This window comes from Natrix helvetica, assembly GCF_964273705.1.
Source record: "Natrix helvetica genome assembly, chromosome: 1".
Taxonomy (NCBI): domain Eukaryota; kingdom Metazoa; phylum Chordata; class Lepidosauria; order Squamata; family Natricidae; genus Natrix; species Natrix helvetica.
In genome coordinates this window covers 285,960,638-285,975,985 of record NC_138548.1, presented here as the reverse complement: position 1 = coordinate 285,975,985, position 15,348 = coordinate 285,960,638, and the positions used below count along the sequence as shown (strand labels likewise).

Sequence of the window (15,348 nt, the reverse complement as noted above, 5' to 3'; positions counted from 1 at the left end):
AATTTATTGGTTTGAAATCCATGGGAATCTGGAAGTCAGTATTGTAACTTATTCAGCAAATTATTACTTAAAATAAATTGTGATTTAGTATGATAGAAGAATTTAGTAGTGTATTTTCTGAAAGAAATATTTTGCCCAATCAAAAAGCATTCATAGCTGAATTCTACCATAACAGGCCAACCAGGAAAAATAGACAGTATTGCAGATACATGTTAAATGATAGAAAATGTACCTACTATCTAATGTATGTATGCAGCTGATGTGTGATGATCACAAATGCCTTTCAAATATATGTTTCTTAGTTTGATAAATTCACACCTACTGCATGCACCATTATATTTTTATGAATTCCTGTGAAATGCTGAAGATATGCAAGTAGTTAGTAAGAAGAAATAGGTGCCATATTTCCTTACACTGGCACTTTTGCTAAAGACTTCAAGAAGTATCTTCTCATTGAATCATATCCCTGTGTAGACTGACTGCAGTGCAGTGAGGCGTTGCCATGCATTTTTACTAGCTGGTGAGGCTTCCTGTATCATAGAAATACTGTAGTTGTGCTTAACAGTGATTGTTATGCAGCTGTGCAGAGTGGAAAAAAAATATTCCTCTTTGTACTTAAAAGCTGATCCTGACCTGCCTCCTTTAATCCTGCATTTTTTGAATGTCCTTTCTATAAATGTATAAATGCTTCAGAATAAAACACCTGAACTTGTTTAATAGATGTGGCTTCCAATTAAATGTATTGTCTTTTTTGCCATCAGCAATTATTTTTATGCCTTTATTATCAGACAGGTATTGCCAAACCAAATGTTAAGAATTCAGAACGAATGCCAAGGGACGAGTATTATTTATTGTAAAATATATATCTATAAATAGCAAAATTGCAAATAATTCCTGAATATATTCTATACATGTGCCTTTCTCAACACTGGAGCAGTAAAGCAAGATATTGAAAAATAAGTCAGTGTTCCTATTCAAATATATTTGGTATATACTGTGGCTCTACATTTAATTAGCTTTTGCAAAGTTAGCCAAGAATTTGAGGAATTATAGCTGCAACTCAACTGCAAGGGGCCAGATGGTGGAGTCTGATCTGAGTTTTGTAGCTTTTCATAGGCTTTATTTCTGTATGTCTCTCAAAAAGGAATACTTTAGACTAATCATTTTTTTTTCAATTTACAGCATCCCAAACTTCTGTAATAGTGGGACAGAAAACATGTCAAACAAAGGAAAGGTAAGAAACATTTGATATCTAGTTATGGAAAAAGCCAAGAAGTGATGTTCAGATACTGCTTGATCACAGAACATATTTGCTTTTCATTAAGGCACATGAGTTTGAGAAACAATTATGGCTACCTTTTAGAATCTTCTGATAGAACAAGTTATCTTATTCAAGCAGCATGATTTTATTCTATTTTTTTGATTGTGTGCATAAGTTGAAGAGAGGTTCTGTGCTCACACAACAACTAAGACACTTGTTTGGAATTATTTTCAAAATGTAGACAATCCTAATACAGGTAGTCCTCGACTTACACCATCACAGTTGAACCCAACAGTTCTGTTACTAAGTGAGACAGTTGTTAAGTGAATTTTGCCCCGTTTTATAACCTTTCTTGCCACAGTTGTTAAGTGAATCATTGCAGTTGTTAATGACATGATTGTTAAGTGAATCTAGCTTTCCCTTGACTTTGCTTATTGGAAGGTTGCAAAAGGTGATCGCATGACCCTAGGACCCTGCAACCATCATAAATATCAGTCAGTTGCCAAGCATCTGAATTTTGATCATCTGACCATGAGGATGCTACAATGGTCATAAGTGTGAAAAACAGTTATAAGTCACTTTTTTTCCAGTGCCATTGTTAACTATTGTAAGTCGAGGACTACCTGTAGTTGTTGCTTAGTGGGTACAATGATCATGCTGAGCTAAGAATTATGGGAATTAATCCAATATGTCAGAAAGAGAAGATTGTTCTAGGGCAGCGATGGCGAACCTTTTTTGGCTCGCGTGCCATAAGTGGGGGGAGCGCGGGGGGTCATGTGCGGGCGTGCCGCGCCCATAATGCAACGCGCCCCCCAGTGCGCATGCGCGCACAATGCACCCATTTTTGCATGCTTTTTTCGCCCTCCCCAGGCTCCAGAGGCTTTATAGGAGCCTGGGGAGGGCGAAAAGAGCCTCCCCCCGGCCCCCGGAGGCCCTCCGGAGGCTTCAGGGAACGTCCGGAGGCTTCCCTGAAGCCTTCGGAACACTTAAAACCACCCTCCGAGCAACCCGGAAGTGACTTCCGGGTTGCTCGGATGGTCGTTTTAAGAGCTCTGAAGGCTTCAGGGAAGCCTCGGGACGGTCCCTGAACAGGCACGAGACATGCGTCTCAATCACCCGGGCTCGGATCGCCTCCGCCGCGCGGCGCCTCGGGCCCGGCGTCCTTGCACCGCTCCGCCCAGCCTCTACGCACTCGCCAGGGCCCGGCCTTCACATCGCTGCTGCTGCCGCCGCCGCCGCCAGGGCGGGCACGGGCGAGGCCTGACGGACTTCCCTTCGGCGGAGCAAGGAATTAAGGCGGCTGCGCGGCCGTCAGGCCTCGCCCGCGCCGCCCTCGCCTCCTCCTCCTCCTCTAGCCACGCCAGGCAGGCCGCGCAGCCGCCTCCATCCCGGCCTTAGGCGGCGCCACGCTCAATAGTCGCAACTCAGCTGCCTGCCGCTTTTCCCCTCCTTTGTCTCCCAGCCGAGGCAGCCCGCCGCCGAGTTGCGACTATTCCCGCCGCTGCTGCCGCCGTTCACAGGACCCGCCTCTCACCCTCTTCCTCCAGTCGGCAGGCTCCGGTTCATTTGCTGCCTGCCAGGCCCTGGCGCCACGTTCGATCCAGAGGGGGAAAGGAGGAGAAGGAGAAGGAGGACAACAAAGCCCCCTTCGCTTTCCCCGCCCCCCCCCCCTTTCGGCTTAATCCTTGTGACGCCCGCGCAAAGCCCCGAGGGGACGGATTCCTGTGCGGGACACATGGCAGGAAGGCCATAGAGTCCCCCCCTCCCTCCGCCGTCCAGACGGTCCCTGAAGCCTTCGGAACGCTTAAAATGACGCTCCGAGCAACCCGGAAGTCACTTCCGGTTTGCTCGGAGGGTGGTTTTAAGCGTTCCAAAGGCTTCAGGGACTTTCCCTGAAGCCTCCGGGGGGGCGGGGGAGGCTCTTTTCGCCCTCCCCAGGCTCCTATAAAGCCTCTGGAGCCTGGGGAAGGCAAAAAATAGCTTTTAAAAAGGTGAAGTCAGCTGGCCAGCGCGCGCATGCGCGCTGGCCAGCTGACAGGCCAGCGCCTCGCGTGCCCTGACAAATGGCTCCGCGTGCCACTTGTGGCACGCATGCCATAGGTTTGCCATCACGGTTCTAGGGCTTGTAACCATAAACAGATAAACATGGGAAGTTGACAGTTTGATTGCTAAAAGTACAGTGCTCTTTATGCAGAGCAGGGCTTTGAAATCCCATTTGTTTATGTAGACTTATTGTGAATATTTCTGCCTTCTGATGGGTTTTCTATTGCCTCTTTTGTTCAGGAACGGACTTCCGGTTTGCTCGTAGGGCCGGTTTAAGCCCTCCGGAGCCTTCAGGGGCCTTCCGGAGGCTTCTCTGAAGGTTCCAGAGGACAATAACGACCCTACGAGGAAACCGGGATTAAGCCTCCAGAGGGCTTAAACCGGCCCTACGAGGAAACCAGAAGTCCGTTCCTGAACTTCTGGTTTGCCCGTAGGGCTGGTTTTTTGCGCTCCGGAGGCTTCAGGGGGGGGAGGCTGTTTTCGCCCTCCCCAGGCTCCTATAAAGCCTCTGGAGCCTGGGGAGGACGAAAAATGGCTTTAAAAAAGGCTGAACTCAGCTGGCTAGCTGACAGGGCAACGTCTCGCATGCCCTAACAAATGGCTCCGTGTGCCACCTGTGGCATGTGTGCCATAGGTTCGCCATCCCGATTCTAGTGCAAGATTTTCATCAACTAAGAACTCAATGCAGGCTTTCTTAATGAAGATAATGATGTAAAAGAAAATAAGTGAACTTTAAAATCCATGGTGATACTGTAATATTTTTTCTAAGCATCTGAACAAGAGCTTGTTTGGGGAAAATTAATCTGTGTCTGAAAATGCATGAAGTTTTAGGATGAAAACTGTCTTAAGATTTGAGAATGGCAGCTGAGGTGATGCCGGTACCATAGCATCCCAGATAATTGATTTATGATGCACCAAATGTGCTGCTGTTCTGCTATTAGGAATTTGTTGCCATATGTTTTTCCTCATATTGCATTTCTTTTCCTTAAATTAAACTATAATTTGATAGTTGAAGAAAATTATTATTTTGGAGTACATTCCTTTGCCATGCGTGTTTCATATTTGTTTAAAACTTAAGAGTAACTGATAGGGATGCCATTCAAGTATCACCTGACAGCTGAAAGAATGCATTATAGATAGCATGCGGTGTTAAAGGAAAAATTATGTATTACTGGGGTGCCTCTTTAAAATAAATGCTTTAAAAAAAAAGTGTGATTCCTGTATAAAACGGGTGCCCATAGAAGATTTACAGAGAAATATTGTATTGTTTGCTTAGCATATTCACATCTGTTAAAGAATATGGATATGCCTGAAGCATTCTTCCTTCTTGTGACCAGACTAATCAGGGGTGAAATCCAGCAGGTTCTGACAGGTTCTAGAGAATCGGTAGCGGAAATTTTGATTAGTTCAGAGAACCGGCAAATGCCATGTCTGGCTGGCCCCAGAGTGGGGAGGGAATGGAGATTTTGCAGTATCCTTCCCCTGCCACGCCCACCAAGCCATGCCCACCAAGCCACACCATGCCCACAGAACCGGTAGTAAAAAAACTTGAATTTTATCACTGAGTCTAATGTATGAACCATTGTGATATAATATAAATGAATTAATTAATGAATTTATTTAGGATATAAAATGAAGATTACACTTGGTGCTGCATTCTGTTCAATTTTAAATTGTGATTCAGACTATGTCGCTTTCTTACAGATATGTTCAAGGCAGAGGTGGTATTCAGCAGGTTCTGATCAGTTCTGGAGAACCAATAGTGGAAATTTTAGGTAGTTCAGAGAACCAGTAAATACCACCTCTGACTGGCCCCTCTCCCATCTATTCTCTGCCTCCCGAGTCCCAGCTGATGAGGAAGGAATGGGGATTTTACAATATCCTTCCCCTGCCATACCCACCAAGCCATGCCACGCCCACCAAGCCACGCCCACAGAACCAGTAGTAAAAACATTTGAATCCCACCACTGGTACAAGGCCTTTGGGTCCTATCAATAAATAAAAATCTCACAACATATCTGAAGGTTGTAAGGGTTGGCAAAACCTGTCCCTTCAAAACTAGGACGATCAATAGAGTATAGGAGCATAAGAGATTGTAGGAAGACAACTTGCAAGGTTTCCCCATCTGGTGGTTGTATGTGAATATTGTATTAACAAATTCCAGAAGGAGAGAGAGGAGTACTTGAGAAATGATTCACCCTAACTCACTTTCAAATATCTCAACGAATATTGTAATAAATGGAAGTTTGGAAAGTGGAGGGAAATTTCAATGTGGAAGAAAGATGGCAGTAAATCAGAGTCTGGGTTCTGTTCTTTTTGGGATAGCCCCAGAAGATGTGGAGGCATGGCCCAAACAAGAAGTCGACATTGCCAATAGAAAAACCTAGGACAAAGTAGTTCTTCTATTTATAACTTCAAGACGCTGGCCATCTGTCAGAAAGCCAGAGTGACTCATAGATGCGGGGGAAGGGATATGGGGAAAGAGGATCTATTTTAATTATACAAGTGAGATTTCAATTGGAGTCTGTTACTCAGATGCTTTATGGTTCTTCCAGTGTTATGTCCCTGCTTTGCCATGGTCACTTCCGCACCATTATTTGCTTTTTCACATGAATAGTTCCTAGCTCAAGGCCAGGTGCAACCTGGGGAAGTAAAGGAATTGTGTTCTAAAGAAATGTGGAGTGTGATAGTTCCCATAAACACAAAGAATGGACGTTTCAACTCAGTCATAGAAATCAAAGTGAGCTGTATTTTGTGACTGCCCCATTGGTATGTGTTTCTAAGTAGATATGCAGCCAAGTGTTAGTCACAGCTGTCGATGTAGAGAAGAAATTGTATGTGCTACAGTATCATTTATCATCCTACGCTTACCTTTATCATCACACAGAAGAGAGGCTGCATCTAGTGAGAAGCAGCTGGGAGCTGGCTGTGGAAATTGCAGCTCCTCCCTGAAAACAATTTGTTGCAGTCTTTATTATGATTTGAATCATGGAATGGCTGTATGGAGGGGAGGTGGTGTAATGGACTACAGTGAAGTGGCAGTTTCCCAGGAAGGAGGGAGCATATTCCAAGGAGGGGAGGGGAGGGCTCGACAAGAGATAGTTCATACCAAAGCTGGACTGGATCGTGGGAAGAAGAAAAGAATTAGGATATCCATTCCCTAGAATCTCCCATGATATATCCATTAGACTAGGCTTAGTCTGGCAAAATTCTTTCTATATGGTGTCAGCAAGTAAAGAATTGAACTGTGGTTGGATTGTGTTACATCATACTTAGCTTGGCCTGACAGGTATTTGGCCTGAAGAGAACTGTTCCATGTCTATGGAGATTCTCGGTTGTCCAGGTCATGGTGGTAATGGCCCAAATATGCTTTTCAAAAGGCAACTGAGCTTTCTTTATTTTTTGCTTGAAGATGTTTCACTTCTCATCCAAGAAGCTTCTTGAGTTGTGCAATAAGCTTTTTCAGTTCTTCTTTCACTTCTTGGATGAGAAGTGAAATGTCTTCAAGGAAAAAACGAAGTCTATTTGCCTTTTGGAAAGCACCTTTGAAGTACTGCTCCATCTTTTCTTTCAGAACAAATAGCTTCAGAAAATAACTGGGAAAATGTCCCCCCCTTCCAGTTTTTCCCTTCTAACCCCCCCCCCCCCGGCCTTCCTATCTCTATATGGAACATCAGCAGCTCAATAAATTTGCCACTGATTTGATTGTTATTTCATACAGTACATAATACTATATTCATCTCTATCTAAGTGTCCCAAAGGAAAAAAAATTAAAATAAAGGCACTCTTTTGCAAGAATACATGTAATAGATAATTCTGCATGATATTTGGAACGCTGACATTTAGTGTGCATGTACATTAACGCTCACAATTGTTGGGGAATGTCATAATTCTGAAATTCTTGCTATGGTTGAGTTTTGTAATCTTAAAAATATATGTTGGATCATATGAGGTAATCGCTTTAGCTATTACTCCTATGCAGTTTAAATAGGGCTACTACAAGTCCATATAACTTTAGATTTTTGTGAAATTCCAAGGAGGAATACTACAGTTCTGGAACTACCAGCTACATGCCGTTTTATTGTCATATTATCACAGGAAACTATAGTTCCACTCTAAAGTACATTGATTAAACATGCCCTGCATTGGAATATTGCATCCACTTCTGATTACCACAATACGAAAAGGACACTGAAGAAGTAGAAAGAACAAAAAGTTAGAAAGTTATAAGTAGAAAGAACACAGAGTTACAAAGATGATGATGGGATTTTAAGGCTAAATTCTAAGAAGAGTGATCAGAGAAATTTTCTTTAGATAAGGAAGGGAAGAAGAGAGACATAGTTAATAGTTTTCAAATATTTGAAAGGCTTTCATAAAAAGGTATGGATTTATTCTCCATAGATCCTGAGGTAGGACAACAACTAATGGAAGTTTTGTAGAAGGAGATCCAAGCTTGAAATAAGAAGAGAGTTCCTGACCTTGAAAGTTATTAAGCATTAGAACAGCCTTCTTCCTGAACTCATGGATATTCCATCACTGGAGTTTTCAAGCAAAGGTTCTTTTTTATTTTAAAAAAATATTATTTTTTTAGACAGACAAACAAGACATAAAACATAAAACGTCTTCCATTACATACAGTGTTGCAATTGGTTACAAGGTTTTTGTGCATCCTTTCCATAGTCATCACTTGCAATTTATATAAATCACATAATATCAAATCAAATATGTTTGTATACATTATTATCATTATACCTCATTTGTTTATCACCAATTCTCTTGTCTCTTTGTTCATCTTTTTCTTCAATTTTTTGAACTCTATCCTCAAATTTCATCATCATTTGGTAAATATTCTCAATTTTTTCATCTATTTTTTCTGTCCTTTGTTCAATATTTTCCATTCTCTTTTCAATGCTCTCAGCTCTTACTTGTATTTTTTGAATTTCTTGCATATTCATTTGTAATGTTACTTCCTTTTCTTTTTCATGTTGCGCCATTCCTCCAGATAGTAAACACTGCCACTATATCATCCAAAGGTTTTTTTATTAAATTCCAAACAAGTTCACTGTATTCTTTCAAGTCAAGGCTTTCTTTTCATTTCAATCCAACTACTGATAGTACGCCAGAGGAGCACCTGTATAAACAGTCCATGCTTTTCCCGCTATCATTTTCAATAAACAAGCTCAGAAACCTTGAAATGTAGATCAAATGTTCAAAGAAAAAAAAACAATGTTTCCAAGCCTCTAAGTGATAGTGTTACTTCTTTTCTCTGCTTTTATTCCCCTCTTTATATTCCAAACTTAAGGAGAAAAGTTCTTAGAAAAAAAAATTCAACCGAGCATTGAAAAGAGAAAAAGAGAGAAAATCTTAATCAATAAGTATTAAAAAAAGAAAAATAGAAGAAGAAAATAAAAATCGGTCCAGTTTAAAAGCTAAAAAGTATTTGTAAAAGTTCCATCCATTAAAAAAAAAATTAAAGAAAGATAACACACTAAGTTTGACTCAGGCTTAATCTCGCCGCTTAACCTCTTCTGTCTTCGATTTTAACTGTACTTTTGATCTTTTTGGCTGTTCTCTAATAATAAAATTTATCTCACCAATTCGACACACTTTCTCTTCCGCTTTTCTTCTGTCCTGGAGCTGTCCCAACTTTCAGCAGCTTTAATGGCTGCTTCTCTGTGGTTGGAAAAAAGAGCTTCTCCTGGATCTACCAGGGACTTTGCGATGTCCCTGGGATCAGCAGCATGTACCCTTCTCTATCACCGTCTCTACGGGACGGTTTAGGTCCAAAGGGACCGTCCAGCAGCAGAGATATTGATGGCGATCTTGGAGCTCCAAGATTGAACGTTGTATCGTCACAACGTCAGCTCTGCCCCCCCCTCCCCAAGCAAAGGTTCTTAAGCTATTTGGCTGGAATGGTCTGAGGATTCCATGCTTTGATAGGGGTTTGAAGTAATAGATCTCCAAGGTCTCTTTTAAACCTATGATTTTATGATTATTGTGCTTTCTATAGATGACATGTTTCAAAATTAATAATAATTTGATTTTTATCTTTTTTTTATTCTAGGCTGGAAGATATAGGGGTTCAGTGAACGATTTCCCAAACTTTGATGCCAACCAGGATGCAGAGGCACTATACAATGCTATGAAGGGATTTGGTATGTCTTCAATGTTATCTCCTATCACTATGAATGAAAATTTGTTGTGCTTTTCATATACATCTTGTATTTTGAAATGTTTTACACATGTGATTTAAAAAAAATCAATATCAGTGTTTTAGGCATGAAGCCAACTAGAAGAAGGCAATGGCAAATCACATCTATAAATGTTGCCTAGAAAACTGCAGGAAGTTATCCAGACAGGAATAAAAAATGGCTTGAAAATACCCTCCCCCCACAACACCAAAAATAAATTTAATAAGAGCACTCCATATCAATGACATCATCTGCACATTTTATTTTTCCACGGAAATTGTGTGCAAGAATGCTGAGAAGAAGAGAGAGATTATCTGTTTTCTAGGTTTGGTATACAAGTACTCTATTTACAGGAGTTCATTTAGTCACTGTTCAAAGTTACAATGGCATTGAAAAAGTGACTTCTGACCATTTTTTACACTTACTACCATTGCAGCATCCCCATGGCCATGTGATCAAAATTCAGACACTTGTCAACTGGTTCGTATTTATGACAGGGGTCAAGTCATCACCTTTTGTGACCTCCTGACAATCAAAGTCAATGGGGAAACCAAATTCACTTAACCATGTTATTAACAACCGCAGTGATTCAATTAACAACTGTGGCAAGAAAGGTTGTAAAATTGGACAAAATTCACTTAACAACTGTCTTAGCAACATAAATTTTGGGCTCAATTGTGATTGTAAGTCCAAGACTACCTGTATATATTTTATACCTGCTCAGCTTTGAAGAAGCTGAAACAACACTGACACACTGATGGCCAATCTTTTTGACAAGAGTCTTGTTCATCACATGCCTTCTTCTATCCATAAGTCTATTTTGCTTAGTCATGTAGTAATACAGGCAGTTAGTAGGTGTGACTCAGCAGCAGACCTATAAACTAGCATCCCTACTTGAAACTCACCTAGAGAAATGTTTCAAGTCTTGCACAAAACCAAACCAGCAATTTTATGCTACTTTATAAGCCGCTTGCCTGACAAATTGGCTGTAATTCTTATAAGGAATTCACTAATTAAAATTATGATGACTCTTAAAGCAGGCACAGACTTTTCTCAAACTTACTGACAATCCAGAAAGCAACAGATTGATTTAATGAACAGCACACATGTCCTTGGCTTAAAAAGGTATAAAATACTTTTTCCAAAATACTTTCAAAGTATGAACAACTCTACTATATTCTCTTATTCTTGTCCAATTTCTCGTTCCTTTGTCAAATTGAATATTTGGAGCACAAAAGAAATTTTGCAACTTAAAAAAAAATCCTATTAAGCATTGTAGCTCAGATTACTTTGAGGAGAAAGTGGTAGGATAGGCATTCTGATAATTCTAGGAAAGGGAAATTTAGGATTTTATGTTTATGCCGATGTGCCAACAAAGTAAAAATTTCCAAGCAGAACTGTTCAAAATGGTAAAATAGTTATGTTAAAGGATAAGTGAAAGAATACAGAAGAATTGATTCTCCTTTCCCATAATACACAAGCTACTTCCTTCCTTTCTCTCTCATTTTTCATGGACTGGAGTAGAATGTTATTTAACTCCCAGCTAAGCATGGTTGTCAATGTGCTTCCTGTTTTCTCAGTTCCAATTCAAATTAGAAAATGGGATTGTTATCCAGATTTTTTCAAAGGTGATTCTAATACATGTTATATAACTTTGCTGTCAGTTTTAGGATCCTGTTATCGTAAAATGACTGAGGCTTTTTCTCCCCCTGCAGGTAGTGATAAAGAAGCTATACTAGATCTCATAACATCCAGGAGCAATAAACAAAGAATTGAGATCTGCCAAGTATATAAGGCTCTCTATGGAAAGGTCAGTCTCAGAATGGATAGGAAAACTAGAAAAAAAGAATTTATACAAGGCTTGTAATTTCACTTTTGAATACTGGATTGTGAATGGCTGACTTCCATTCCTGCAGGTATCTTGACCTCTCCCATATATGAAGGAATTTTATCTGATGTTATACAGTAGATGTGGATGTACTTCATTACATTACTTTTCTACCTCAGAGATGGCAAATGATGGCCCCTTTATTACTTGTGAACTTCAACTCCCAGAGTTCCTGAGCAAGCATGAACGTGGCTGGCTAAGTAATTCTGGGAGATGAAGTTTACAAGTCATAAAAGGACCATCCCTGCTCTACATCACATACATCTGGTTCTTAAGGCTTTATTCCACAGTCATGATAGGCCAGTAATCAGACTGAGTTTTTATTTCTTTCAACTAAGGAACCAAGAATATACTCAAAACAGAATTTTAGAATCTTTAATCATGATGCAAAATTGCCAGTGGTGAGTATATATTTTAATCTGGTAGCTGCTTCTATACTCCAAGGAGGGAGACCCTTCCCATCTCCAAACTATTGTACAGGATATTCATACATCTACCTATATGACCCTTTCTTGTTGAGGAATAAGAGTAAATAGATCGCGATAAATGGGTGCCCTAAACACATGTGTTGCACAAACAGAATAGAAACAGTTTGTACTGTAAAAATTCCTTGCTTTTAACTACCACTTCTTTGAATCTCTGGAACTCAGGAGGTAAAGTGTCAGGCTTGGAAGCCATATTTTACAGTGGGCCTCAAGCCTGCCAAATATTCTACTGTGGGAAACTGGTGTGGTGGTGTATGGAGCATGGGAGATATGTAGCCAAAATTCTTTCTCAGAGTCAAGGTCCTTTTGTCCCTGCACCTGACATAAAGTAGGGTCTGTTTCCTTTTGCAGTAGATGTCTTCAAAGAGATATAAACAAGAAAGCTTTTTTTAATAGTCAAAACAGAGGATGAAATAAAATAATATTGGTCTCTAATGCTGAATCTTCTAGTTCATTCACAAAATTTAAGGGGAGTGGAAAGAGTTGTGGTAGCCACAACTAATGAATTACTAGGGTAAGAAATTGTTGATCATTATGTGACATTTAAATCTCATAACAGTTCTTTCACATGTTGTGTAATACTAAGTTTGTCCTTAACAGTGGTACTCGCATAGATTAGATTTTAATTTAAAAAAACAGAAGTCTTATCTATTTTTTGCTTTCCACTAGAGAGATGCGAATTAATATTTTAACAAAATTAAGTATATTTGTTCCTGCTTCCAATGTTGAATTCAGTTTTTAATTGATTCTAAGACTTTATACTTTTTTGTGGCGAATGGCCTTCTAACAAACTGAGCAAAGCAAATTGGTTTTCTTTTTTATTCCTTGCCTTTTCTTCCTTTTTATTAGGACCTGATTGCAGACTTGAAGTATGAATTGACTGGAAAATTTGAACGACTGATCGTGGGTCTAATGAGGCCCTTGGAGTACTTTGATGCCAAGGAAATCAAAGATGCTCTAAAGGTAAAGAAAGAGTTTGATTATGGTTGTCATTATTTATGGAGCTCATGGGAATATTGCTCTCTTTACTTTTAAAGTACTTTTTTTCTTTCTTTTGAGGAGCATTTATTTATTTTTCCATCTTTTTAAGTAACAATGCATTGTGGCTGATATAGATGTGTTCTTTATTCGTAGGGCATTGGGACTGATGAGAAGAGCCTGATTGAGATTCTGGCATCACGGACCAATCAACAGATTCATGCTCTGGTGGAGGCTTACAAAGATGGTGATTACTTACAAGATCTTTGTATTGAGTTGGCTTCAGCTACTATTAATCCATGGCTGTTAAAGTTGCAATAAGATCTACAGGATCATGCTGGATGTTATCACTGAGATGAAGTTAGCAGTTTTGGTGTCTTCTCTCTGTCCCCTACAGATATCTTATCCTGAATATCCTGGAATAGTTTACAAATTACAAGTTTTAGCTTTACCTCAGTGATGATGAACAAAGGTCCTTTCAGCTTTTTGTTCAGTTTGTACAATTATCTTGTTATATTGCTTTTGTCCTTGTGCTGTTAGTTTGTGTGGGGATGTATTTATGAATGTTTGCCCAGTTTTGTTTTTGGCTAGCACACAATGCATTCGTGAATCAGATGAGAAAAACAGCAAGGTTTGTTAGTAACTGTTGAATTTCTTTTTTTTAGCATATGAAAGGGATTTGGAGGAAGATGTCATAGCAGATACCTCAGGACACTTCAAGAAGATGCTCATTGTACTGCTTCAGGTATGTTGGTCTTTATGTTCTCTTTTAGCATTTATTCCATCATTTATTAGCTTACTAATGGAACTGATGCATTGTTTATTTCTATAGGGAAACAGAGAAGAAGATGATGTTGTGAGTGAAGACTTAGTGGAACAAGATGCCAAAGTAAGTAATGGTAGTGCCTAAGTGTGATTCAATAAGGGAAGAATTTGATCTTTTTTCAAAGAACAAATCCAGTCCTAGAAAAGAAAGCATATTCTAGAACAGTGTTTCTCAACTTTGGCAACTTGAAGATATCTGGACTTCAACTCCTAGAATTCCCCAGAATTCTGGGAGTTGAAGTCTGGACATCTTCAAGTTGCCAAGGTTGAGAAACACTGTTCTAGAGGGTGATCTATAAGTCCTGTGTGGATCATTTTTGTAAGTTCTGACGTACTTTTTCTCTACTAAACTCTCAGAAACACCCATTTTAGTGTAAATAAGAATAGGTCTGATAAATGCTTGTTTATATTACCTCAATCAGTAAACAAACTCCTAATTCAGTATTGGTTAATTTTTTGGCAGCCTAGCTCTGATTGGCTTCCTAAGCCATTATTCTTTTGATGTAGATAATATTTATAATTTTTCAATGTAAAAGAGTAAAGAATAGGACTTCAGAAATTCTGAATTGAATACTAAATTCAAGAAGACATTCTTATTGGATTTCATAGCCCCAGAATTTAGGTTGATCTGTAGATATATTCCCGAGGCTTTGACAACATGCTATACATTAGATATATTGTTTTGTTACATATTTATTTATTGCATCTATATAGTACTTTTTCACCAGGAATTGAAAGTGGCAAGCATAGCAATCCTTTCTCCAATTTTCCTAACAATAACTATATAGTATAGATAGGTTGGCTTGAGAGAAAGTGATTGGTTAAAAATCATAAAGTGGTCTTAATTTTTTACTGAGCTATCAGATCAATACTACATATCAGTTTTGAGAATTCAGTAATGCTGACTCAAATTATATGGATCATTATTTTATGTTGGTTTAGAGCTTCCAGATAAAAATGCTTTGAAAATGTTGATGGTAACAGTAGTTGTTTCCTTTGTCCTGTTCCCGTTGTCCTGTGCACTTATGTTTTCTAAAAGGACTTGTTCGAAGCTGGAGAGCAGAAATGGGGCACAGATGAGGCCCAGTTTGTCTACATTCTTGGAAACCGAAGCAAACAACACCTTCGGCTAGGTGAGCTGGAACATTGCTGAACAAGAAATAGTAATAATTTGAATCTCAAGAATCTCAAATTTTCTTAACCTACTTGTGATGTCTTTTAACCAAGGCATCATAAGTTTTCCTAGTATGATAGTGATGCATAAGTGATTGGTGGATCGGTGGATACGTAGGTAAGGAAGGAAAGGAGGGAAGGAAGGAAGGGAACAAAGGAAGGAAGGAAGAAAAAAGTTACATTAAGATCATTCTTTAGAATCTGGTCAGCAGACCACATGGGCTGCTGAGAATAGCTTTCAATTACATCAAGAGTCTGATCTGTGATATTGTACTTGGATATTTTCATCACCGAAATACAGATCCATGAATTTTATTCTTCTTCCATAAATATGATAAGGTAGTGCAAAAGGAACTGATCCTTATTGCTTATTTGCTTGTTAAATCATGAGCCGTGGTGGCACGGTGGATAGAATGCAGTACTGCAGACTACTTTTGCTCATCACCAGCTGCCAGCAGTTTGGCTGATCGAATCTCACCAGGCTCGGGGTTGACTCAGCCTTCC

At 39.5% G+C, this 15,348-nt stretch overlaps 1 protein-coding gene across 5 annotated transcripts in view; it reads left to right on the top strand.

The window, feature by feature from the left end:
* Positions 1-15,348, top strand: part of ANXA6 (annexin A6) — a 44,819-nt gene that overhangs the window by 4,143 nt on the left and 25,328 nt on the right. For all 5 annotated transcript variants that reach the window (XM_081962131.1, XM_081962130.1, XM_081962129.1 and 2 more), the window contains 8 exons: positions 1,183-1,234; positions 9,369-9,459; positions 11,211-11,305; positions 12,718-12,831; positions 13,003-13,093; positions 13,512-13,591; positions 13,679-13,735; positions 14,711-14,804. In XM_081962131.1, the coding sequence (XP_081818257.1) occupies positions 1,217-1,234; positions 9,369-9,459; positions 11,211-11,305; positions 12,718-12,831; positions 13,003-13,093; positions 13,512-13,591; positions 13,679-13,735; positions 14,711-14,804 (640 nt within the window). In that variant the 5' untranslated portion in view covers positions 1,183-1,216. The remainder of the gene's footprint in view (positions 1-1,182; positions 1,235-9,368; positions 9,460-11,210; positions 11,306-12,717; positions 12,832-13,002; positions 13,094-13,511; positions 13,592-13,678; positions 13,736-14,710; positions 14,805-15,348) is intronic.